Source organism: Cottoperca gobio, chromosome 14 (genome assembly GCF_900634415.1).
Source record: "Cottoperca gobio chromosome 14, fCotGob3.1, whole genome shotgun sequence".
Classification (NCBI taxonomy): Eukaryota; Metazoa; Chordata; class Actinopteri; order Perciformes; family Bovichtidae; genus Cottoperca; species Cottoperca gobio.
In genome coordinates, this window is record NC_041368.1 from 24,425,371 (window position 1) to 24,437,725 (window position 12,355).

The 12,355-nt window shown below is 32.5% G+C and overlaps 1 protein-coding gene across 1 annotated transcript; it reads left to right on the forward strand.

The window, feature by feature from the left end:
- The first annotated feature begins 2,197 nt into the window (after window positions 1-2,197).
- On the forward strand, window positions 2,198-9,166 carry taf9 (TAF9 RNA polymerase II, TATA box binding protein (TBP)-associated factor). The gene is given in 8 exon segments (XM_029447625.1): window positions 2,198-2,328; window positions 5,780-5,861; window positions 6,865-7,001; window positions 7,160-7,294; window positions 7,380-7,458; window positions 7,678-7,705; window positions 7,707-7,780; window positions 8,227-9,166. Coding segments are annotated over 8 exon segments (729 nt in total). The 5' UTR covers window positions 2,198-2,292; the 3' UTR covers window positions 8,385-9,166.
- Window positions 9,167-12,355: the final 3,189 nt, after the last annotated feature.

Consider the following 12,355-nt stretch of genomic DNA (forward strand, 5'->3'; position numbering starts at 1 on the left):
CTGCTGCTCTACACACATTTACACAACCTGTGCAGGTAACCAGCGGCTGCTGTTTGACATGATGTGAGTAAACAGTTTTATCAGCAGACTCGACTCGGCGTCTTCGGATGAAATCTTTTGGGAGCGTTGGTCATGTGGAAATCTGAGGCGGCTCGTCCTCTGAGGGTTTACTCAGCGAGCGATAAGACTCGACACGAAGCCTCTTTTACGACTTCTGGGAAGATTTCTTATCAGCTCACAGAGAACTCAGACAGATTGTTTCTCATGTCTTCACCTGCATGAACCTGCTGCATCTTTAAAATGACGACAAAAGATGGATATTTCAGAAAGATTTCTCTGTTTTAAAGGATCAAATATCTTTTTATATATATATATATATAAAAATTATATATTTTTTGAGGAAAAACACAAGTTAGGTTTCCTGTTAAAGTGTCAATGTGTAATATTTAACCTCCAGAGACATAGGGGGCAGCATTTCCATAGAATATGCATTTACATTATTAATAATAATTAACAGCAGGACAAGAATACGTACAATTTTAACAAACTACTGAAACTCTGAGGGTCGGTCAAAAAAAGTATTATTCAATTCAAACGTTTAAAAGTAAATAAATAATTTATAAATAAATAAAAATAAAATAAAAATAAATGAAATTAAAGTTGAAATGTAGATATTGTAGTACAACATATAACAACAATAAATATGTAAAATATATACATTACAATTGTTTAATAATATTAATGCTGAAAATGGCTTTAGTGTTTAATGCTGAATAGTTTATCTACATTGATCTGATGCTCCTTAATAAACTCAGATTATTAATACATAAGAAATAAATGATGATTTTATTATTATAGATTAAATATCCATCAGTATATAAAGTAATTAAAATGAGCTTTACCTGCTGCAACAGTAAAGTGATGAACACACTAATTTACTTTTGGTGCATTAAGTATATTTTACTGATATAAAATGTTACTTCAGTAAAGTTTTGAATGCAGGACTTTTACTTGTAAAGGATTCTTACATTGTTGAATTGGTACTTTGTGCTGTGTGCAAGAAAGTAAATTCACAAATCTGAGAAAGAGGAAAAGAGTTCAGATGTTTTCCTGCAGCGCCCCCTGCAGGAGTTCTGCTGTTAAATCTGTTTCTCAAACACATGAATACAATTTTTACCAAAATGTAAAACTACCACATCAAACTTAAACATACACACAATTGTATATAAGTAATATTTTACTCGAGTAAATGTCCATATCAGTTTTCAACTATCAAATTTTTTATCGATAGACTAATCGATTATCGACATTTTGAGTGAGTTTATTAATCACATATTAAATTATTATTTTATTCTGTAAAGTGCACTTCTGTGATGATGATGATGATGATGATGATGATGATGATGATGATGATGATGATGATGATGAAGCAGGACTTTTTATAGACTGAGCATTTGCACAGTCACACTGCTACTTTATTAGTGGTAGTAATTTTAGTATATTTAGTATTTAGTATTTAGTATATACTTAATTATCATGTTTTGTTGTTCTTATTATTTGTGTTATATTTTATCATTATTATTATTATTATTATTATTATTTTATTATTATCATTATTATTATTATTATTATTATCATCATTATTATTATTATTATTATTATTATTATCATTATCATTATTATTATTATTATCATCATTATTATCATTATCATTATTATTATTATTAGTATCATTATTATTATTATTATTAATATTATTATTATTGTTATTATCATTATTATTACTATTATTATTATTATCATTATTATTATCATTATCATTATTATTATTATTATTATTATTATTATTATCATTATCATTATTATTATTATTATTATTATCATTATTATTATTATTATTATTATTATTATTATTACTATTATTATTATTATCATTATTATTATCATTATCATTATCATTATTATTATTATTATTATTATTATTATTATTATTATTATCATTATTATTATTATTATTATTATCATTATTATTATTATTATTATTATTATTATCATTATTATTATTATTATTATTATTATTATTATCATTATCATTATCATTATTATTATTATTATTATTATTATTATTATTATTATTATTATTATTATTATTATTATTATCATTATCATTATTATTATCATGGGTGCTGTAGTGTCGGCTCTGACCAGCAGGCGTCGCTGTGCGCAGCTCAGCCGTCTCTGCTCACTGAAACAGCAGAAGAAGAAGTTGAAGGCGCTGCGGGGAATATTAAAATGTCTGCTCCGAAAACCATCCCGAAAGATGCTCAGGTATCGTTATTAAAACGAGCTTTCTACACTTTTTGTGTCCTTAAGCTGCAGTTTGAACTAACAGTGGTCGTAGTTTTGCTTAAATGCTGCAGTTACAAAACATTAAACGATATCCAACGTTAGCTAGTTAGCTTGTCGGCTAATGTTAGCGCTATATTTACCGTTCACAACATTAGCCACCAGTTAGCATTGTGCTAGCCTAGCCGATAGCCGGGGCTGGGCTGGAAACACGACTCTAAGTAGTTTACACAGAGTGATTAATATTTGTCTCCGGTGCATGATGTTAACATTAACGTTCATTTGAGCTTTCTTTATCGGAGTGCTTTGACTCCAGAGAGCGGACGTTATGTAGCAGGTGTCACTGAGTTTAAAACAAACCGGAACATTTAAAGTTCACTTGTTTCTTCACAGTTTACAGCGAGTTAATGTAGAGGTATGCTTTTCATACTGAACGACTGGATGAGACACACATAATGCACGTTATTATTATCTGGACACTGCTCCAGGACTCTTAGACTTACTGTATCTCTCACTGTAGGAGTGGAATAAAACCAAGTACATTTACTAAAGCGATCAAATTCAAGGTACCTGTACTTGAGTATTTCCATGTTATGCCACGCTACTCTTCTACTTCATTACTTCTTATGTTTGGAAGCATTTAGCGAACAAAATGAAAATATAAACTCACAACAACATTTGAATTGGCCTCAGACATGTGCATTACTTAGGTCAACAACAAGTCAGTGTTTGAAAACAAAATGTCAAATGGCTTTTACATTTCAATTAGTCTGAATGTGAACATTTCATTATTTAATTTTCATTTCAAATGTGACTTAAATGCAGCTAAACATGCATACAGCATGTATTTAGCATTTCAAAAACATTTTGATGTGTAACACACACATTAATGCAACAGGAACATGTAACACACACATTAATGTAACAGGAACATGTAACACACACATTAATGTAACAGGAACATGTAACACACACATTAATGTAACAGGAACATGTAACACACACATTAATGTAACAGGAACATGTAACACACACATTAATGTAACAGGAACATGTAACACACACATTAATGTAACAGGAACATGTAACACACACATTAATGTAACAGGAACATGTAACACACACATTAATGCTAACAGGAACATGTAACACACACATTAATGTACAGGAACATGTAACACACATTAATGTAACACACACATTAATGTAACAGGAACATGTAACACACACATTAATGTAACAGGAACATGTAACACACACATTAATGTAACAGGAACATGTAACACACACATTAATGTAACAGGAACATGTAACACACACATTAATGCAGCAGGAACATGTAACACACACATTAATGTAACAGGAACATGTAACACACACATTAATGTAACAGGAACATGTAACACACACATTAATGCAGCAGGAACATGTAACACACACATTAATGTAACAGGAACATGTAACACACACATTAATGTAACAGGAACATGTAACACACACATTAATGTAACAGGAACATGTAACACACACATTAATGCAACAGGAACATGTAACACACACATTAATGTAACAGGAACATGTAACACACACATTAATGTAACACACACATTAATGTAACAGGAACAGTACACACACATTAATGTAACAGGAACATGTAACACACACATTAATGCAACAGGAACATGTAACACACACATTAATGTAACAGGAACATGTAACACACACATTAATGTAACACACACATTAATGTAACAGGAACATGTAACACACACATTAATGTAACAGGAACATGTAACACACACATTAATGTAACAGGAACATGTAACACACACATTAATGTAACAGGAACATGTAACACACACATTAATGCAGCAGGAACATGTAACACACACATTAATGTAACAGGAACATGTAACACACACATTAATGTAACAGGAACATGTAACACACACATTAATGCAGCAGGAACATGTAACACACACATTAATGTAACAGGAACATGTAACACACACATTAATGTAACAGGAACATGTAACACACACATTAATGTAACAGGAACATGTAACACACACATTAATGTAACAGGAACATGTAACACACACATTAACGCAGCGGGAACATGTAACACACACATTAATGTAACAGGAACATGTAACACACACATTAATGTAACAGGAACATGTAACACACACATTAATGTAACAGGAACATGTAACACACACATTAATGTAGCACACACATTAATGCAGCAGGAACATGTAACACACACATTAATGTAACACACACATTAATGTAACTGGAACATGTAACACACACATTAATGTAACACACACATTAATGTAACTGGAACATGTAACACACATTAATGTAACACACACATTAATGTAACTGGAACATGTAACACACACATTAATGTAACACACACATTAATGTAACACACACATTAATGTAACAGGAACATGTAACACACACATTAATGTAACAGGAACATGTAACACACACATTAATGTAACAGGAACATGTAACACACACATTAACGCAGCGGGAACATGTAACACACACATTAATGTAGCAGGAACATGTAACACACACATTAATGTAACACACACATTAATGTAACAGGAACATGTAACACACACATTAATGTAACAGGAACATGTAACACACACATTAATGTAACAGGAACATGTAACACACACATTAATGTAACAGGAACATGTAACACACACGTTAATGTAACAGGAACATGTAACATACACATTAATGTAACAGGAACATGTAACACACACATTAATGTAACAGGAACATGTAACACACACGTTAATGTAACAGGAACATGTAACACACACATTAATGTAACAGGAACATGTAACACACACATTAATGTAACAGGAACATGTAACACACACATTAATGTAACAGGAACATGTAACACACACATTAATGTAACAGGAACATGTAACACACACATTAATGTAACAGGAACATGTAACACACACATTAATGTAACAGGAACATGTAACACACATTAATGTAACAGGAACATGTAACACACACGTTAATGTAACAGGAACATGTAACATACACATTAACGCAGCGGGAACATGTAACACACATTAACGCAGCGGGAACATGAGATATAATATAAAACATTTACTACACAATCAGTACTTTTACTTTAACTACATTTGGATGGAAAACTTCCAGATTATGAAGTTACACGTTGTTATACTTGTGGTGTATTTTCACACCAACCTATAAATCAGGAGATGTGAAATAAATCCATCGTCTTCCTCTTATCCGGGTCGGGTCGCGGGGGCAGCAGGGCAGCTGTGTGACGTTACTGAACGCATCATAATGTTTATCAGTAATAGAAAAACAATCCTTTAACATAAATGGTTTCTCCTGCTGGTGGATCTGAACTGTTCTGCAGGTGATGATCCAGATCCTGAAGGACATGGGCATCACGGAGTACGAGCCCCGAGTGATCAACCAGATGCTGGAGTTCACCTACAGTAAGTTCACAACCTGAAGGGTTAGGGCTCAGAGCTTTATTTATCAGAGACGACGACTGGAGCTCGTAAACATAGGCAGGATTTTAAAAATGATCAGCTTAGCAAATGTTTTATTAACGAGGAAACAAGTTTGTTACTTAAAGTTCTGAATGAAGCTTCTCAGATTTAGAGATTTGGGGACTTTAAAAACTGCACGATTGGAGATACTTTCTAGCACGCCCACGTCTTTCAAAAATAAAGCCTGAAGAGAGTGTGTGTGTGGTGTGTGTATATATATAATATATATATATAATATATATATATATATTTATATAATAATATATATATACATATATATATATATACATATATATAATATATTATTATAATATATATATACAGATATATATATATATAAATATATATAGATATATATATAGTACTATATATTATATCTATATTATAATATATATATATCTCTCTCATAATATACATATACTATATATCTCCTCCTATATATACTATATATAGATATATATAATATATATATATATAATACATATATATCTAAAATATTTAAAATTAATCCAATACTAAAATAAATTAATATAAATACCTATTTATTATTATTATTATTATTATTATTATTATTATTAGAATAATAAAGAAACTGCAAGTTTGTTTTTAAAGTTTAGATAAAAGTGAAATCTGGTGTTTTTATAAAGAACCAAAAATAGTCTTAAATGTAATCTTTTGTTTTATCTTTTGTTTTATTTGCACTTAATAAATAAATAAATAAAGTTTTATGTCTTTTGAATTAAACTGATGGTTAAGAAGTATTTTATTCAGAATAACATTTGAGAACTTTGCTTCTCTTATTTAATATTTAAGTGTTTTGTTTTTTTAAAGTATTTTATCAAAAATTTAATTTAGAAATTTGTTTTGAAACTTTCGGCTCATTTGAGTTTCTGAAGTTCGTAGAAACGTTTCGTACGTTACGTCAGCTGCCTGTTTGTTATTCCAGGATACGTGACGACCATCATCGAGGACGCCAAAATCTACGCCACGCACGCCAAGAAGTCCAACGTGGACGCCGACGACATCAAACTGGCGATCCAGTGCCGCATGGACCAGTCGTTCACCTCGCCGCCGCCACGAGACGTAAGCCTCCCCGCCTTCATTAAGGACGTCACCAGAAATGTAGATATCAAGTCAACACCACGGTGTGTGTGTGTGTGTGTGTGTGTGTGTGTGTGTGTGTGTGTGTGTGTGTGTGTGTGTGTGTGTGTGTGTGTGTGTGTGTGTGTGTGTGTGTGTAGTTCCTGCTGGAGGTGGCGAGGCAGAAGAACCAGACTCCTCTCCCGCTGATCAAACCGTACACCGGCCCCCGACTTCCTCCGGACCGCTACTGTCTGACGGCGCCCAACTACAGACTGAAGACGGTCCAGAAGAAGGTGAAACTCTTTCAAACCTTTTATTTTGTGATATTCTGTCTTTTGATTTGTCCGCTTGACACCCGGTGTGTTTGTTTCCCTCCAGATGACGTCCGCTGGCAGGATATCGGTGCCTCGCCTCAGCGTCGGCGCCGTCTCCAGCAGGCCGAGCACGCCGACCCTCGGTGAGTCTCGTGAGCTCGGACGTCACGGACGCTGCTCTGAGTTTTAGAGTTCAGAACCGGATCAGCTGTGAAGTCAAGTTTTAGTTTGAGAGAAGAAATGTTCACCTGATCAACTGCACTTTGTGAAAGTCAAACAGTGAAGAAGATGAAGATGATGAAGAACGTCACCATATTTAAAGTTTGTTGATCAATAAGATGCGTTTTGTTTTCTGTCCACAGGAACTCCGTCCGTCTCTAAAGTGGGGACCCCCCGTGTCTCTGTCGGGTCAGAGGTTCACCGTGCAGATCCCCCCCCCCTCTCAGACCACCACCATCAAAACCAGTAAGAGCCGTTATATAATAATAATACAACAACAATAATAATAATTATTATATAATTATTAAATAATAAATAAATAATAATAATATAATAATAAAATAATAATTATTATAATTATTAAATAATAAATAAATAATAATATAATAATTATTATATTATAATTATTAAATAATAAATAAATAATAATAATATAATAATAATTATATAATTGTATTATAATTATTAAATAATAAATAAATAATAATAATATAATAATTATTATATAATTGTATTATAATTATTAAATAATAATAAATATGTTTAACATCTGACACCAGTTCGATTTAATCTTTATTAAAGGAACAAGATTTTAAAAACAGCTTTTCCTCCTTTACAAATGTTTGATGATTAATTTCGTGTATTTATATATTAATAAAGTTTAACTCTCGCTGCTCTTCTCGTCCCGACAGCGACGCCGTCCACGCCGGCCGTCTCCAACGTCCTCATCAACCCGTCTCTGATCGGCTCCAAGAACATCCTCATCACCACCAACATGGTGTCGCAGAACTCCGGCGGCGATTCGCTGAAGCGGAAGCACGAAGACGACGACGACTACGACGCTTTATGACGGCGCGACTGAAGACGGCTTTTTTTTTTTATCTCCTTCCACACGTCGACCTGCGACTGAACCGATCAGGAGAAACTCGCTAGTTTAGTTTTCTAGAACCTGATGCTCAATAAACTGCGTTAAATAACAAACGCGTCTGTTTCCATTCGCTCCACACAAACAGGAAGTCCACGACGTTTCACTCGTCACGACGTCTCGTGTAGGAAGTGATTAAACATGTAACATAATAATAATATGTTGTAAACATGGCAGAAGAAATGATCATAAAATCCTTCTGAGCAGTTTGAAGACTTTGAGTTCTTAAATGATAAAAACATTTTACTGCAGATGAAACATGAAATGTGTGAAAGAGATATTAAAACTAATATTCAGAAGCAACAACCGGTCTGTTAGTTCATTTTACCTTTAATAATAAAAAGAAAACTAAAATAAAAATCTCAAAATAAAAAATACATGGCAAACAATAGACTCTTCAACGACTGAGAATAATCATGGTCATAATAATAACAGAAGCATAATCATCAGAACTGTCGAGAGACACGACGGTTAGCGTCGCAGGCCGGGGCGTGGCACCCCACGTACGACTCACAGCTGGGAAACAACCAAACATACAAACATGCTCCGTGTCGGTTTCTTCTTCCCTTCTGAGCGAAGCCGGAGGGGGGGGGGGGGTTTGGCAAATTCAAAACAAAAAGTTTGTCGGTTTGTGTGAAGCCTCGAAAACACAACGAACAATTACAGAAAAGTGACGGAGCGTTAGAAAACAACATTCTTCTTCTTTGCAACAATAAAAAACAACGTCTGCAGTTCTGCCGGTTTGTTTTGTCCGATGAAAGTGCGGTGCTTTGAAGTGTTGATCTGTGCACGAGGTTCTGGGGGGGGGCTCGTTAAGCACGAGGTTCTGGGGGAGGGGCTCGTTAAGCACGAGGTTCTGGGGGGGGGCTCGTTAAGCACGAGGTTCTGGGGGGGGGGCTCGTTAAGCACGAGGTTCTGGGGAGGGGCTCGTTAAGCACGAGGTTCTGGGGAGGGGCTCGTTAAGCACGAGGTTCTGGGGGGGGGGGCTCGTTAAGAAACAAGATTAAAACCTGAAGCTGGATCACATCTCTCCGTCACACGTCGGCGTTTTCACCAGAGAAAGGAAAAATAAATATTTGAGGAATTAAGTTGTGACGTTAATGAATTTGGTAATTTGTCGACTTTAAAGAAAACAAAACTATCAGGACATTTGTAAAATAAGAGGTTTAAGTTTTAAAACAATATAATAATAAAGGAAGTATTGGCAAAGTCACGTTCTTTGACATTATTACAGGAACAGATTTGGTCATTTCTGCAAAACTTTGTAAATTGTTAATGTTTTCGAGAATTAAGTCAAAATATTTTCAGCGTGTTCCAAAAATAAAGTGAAAAAATGTGAGAATTTTCAGAATAAAAGCAGCGATTTTACAGGATACATTTATAATTCAGATTCTTTATCAGATAAAATAATCAGTCGTTTGAAGAAGATCCAGTTGATCAGCGGACTTCCAAAAATGTGTTTGTTAATAACATAAATATAAATAGTGTGGCTTTAAGAACGTAGCTACAGTTTAATGTAAAGATGATAAATAACATTTACATATTATTACCTAATAATTGGCGTTTTTCCGACTTGCACTAGTTTCTATTCACTGCCGAGCAACAAAAAACTTTTTCATTGAAAACGCTGCAAATTCAGAATTCACAATAAAAATCACAAAAACAATTAAAGTGGCATTTAAAAGATATTTAAAAATAAGACGATGTCTTATTGGCAACAGTGAGACGAGAAGGCACGATGCAGATTACAGCCAGGAACACGAGACGCAGCTTCTTCAAAACAAACCAGAAATGTGTTTTAACATCTCAAAGTGCATTCGGGTCAATTTGTGAGAGATATTAATAAACGAGACAAACAGCAGGTCAACAGTCTCAGACCGCCCGCTGTGATTGGTCGATTATATTTGAATAGAACAGTAGAAAAGTACGGAGGACCGAAGCTGCCAAAATAAAATATACGACTTGATAAATTAATTCATAACTGTATTAAATAAATATTAAAAATAAATATAGGCATTCATTGATAACATGTTTTAATTTACCGTTTTATTAATTCCTTTTTCATTCGCTTTCCTATTTAATTTTCCTTTTTATTTATGTTCATTTTCAAAATGTTACTTATGTATTTATTTATTTCTGTATTATTATCATCCCTTAGAATACAGAAACAAATACAGAAATGTTCAAATAAATAAATACATTTAAAAATAAATCAAAACATCAATTCAATGAATTAATGCCTAGATTTATTTCTTATATTATTTTTGGTAAATGTAATGACATTTATTTATGTACTTGTTTGAGGCAGCGCCGGTCCTCCGCAGCAGAGACTCCACGTTTACTGCTCGTCAGCCGTGAGCACGAAACATTTAGTCTGCTGAGCGTCAACGTCTCAGTTTGAAGTCGAGCGAGTAAAAAAACGATTCCAGCGTCAGAGTCGGCGTGAAAACATGAACCGAAGCAAGTTTTAAATATATGAAGAGAAGCGGAAGGCGACGCCGTTAACATCAAGATGATGCGAAGACGTTTCAGACGCTGCTCGAGAACCTTCGCTCAGAAATAAAACTTCCCTTTGATCTTTAATGTTTAATCTTCAATGTTTAATCTTCAATGTTTAATATTTAATGTTTAATGTTTAATCTTCAATGTTTAATCTTTAATGTTTAATATTTAATCTTCAATGTTTAATCTTTAATCTTCAATCTTTCATCTTCAATCTTTCATCTTTAATGTTTAATCTTCAATCTTTAATCTTCAATGTTTCATCTTCAATGTTTAATGTTTAATCTTCAATGTTTAATCTTCAATGTTTAATCTTCAATGTTTAATCTTTAATCTTCAATGTTTAATCTTCAATGTTTCATCTTCAATGTTTAATGTTTAATCTTCAATGTTTAATCTTCAATGTTTAATCTTCAATGTTTAATGTTTAATCTTCAATGTTTAATCTTCAATGTTTAATCTTCAATGTTTAATGTTTAATCTTCAATGTTTAATCTTCAATGTTTAATCTTCAATGTTTAATCTTTAATCTTCAATGTTTAATGTTTAATCTTCAATGTTTAATCTTCAATGCTTAATGTTTAATCTTCAATGTTTAATCTTTAATCTTCAATGTTTAATCTTCAATGTTTAATCTTCAATGTTTAATCTTTAATCTTCAATGTTTAATCTTCAATGTTTAATCTTCAATGTTTAATCTTTAATCTTCAATGTTTAATCTTCAATGTTTAATCTTTAATCTTCAATGTTTAATCTTTAATCTTCAATGTTTAATCTTTAATCTTCAATGTTTAATCTTCAATGTTTAATCTTCAATGTTTGTTTAATCTTCAATGTTTAATGTTTAATCTTCAATGTTTAATGTTTAATCTTCAATGTTTAATGTTTAATCTTCAATGTTTAATCTTTAATCTTCAATGTTTAATCTTCAATGTTTAATCTTTAATCTTCAATGTTTAATGTTTAATCTTCAATGTTTCATCTTTAATCTTCAATGTTTAATCTTCAATGTTTAATCTTCAATGTTTGTCTTGAACTCGACAGATCTTTGAGTAACGCGTCGAGACATTTTGAGAAATTACTGAACTTATTGTATTTTTTTAATGAAACACATTTTTGTTTTGTGAGATTTGAAACGTTTTTAAGACACGACAGGAATGATTTGAACTTTACCTTTTAGAATTAAACTTCATATTTTAGGAACCAAACGTTAAAATTGTGAATTTATTTTTAGAAATATTTCAAGGATTTTGTAAAATGATTTGGATTTTTTTCAATACTTTTCTCATCAAAATAAATGTAAATATTTAATCTCCAGTTTCTTCCCCACACTGAGTTTAATACTTCATATTTTATTCTGTGGGATTTGTTGAAATAAATTCAGATAATTTATA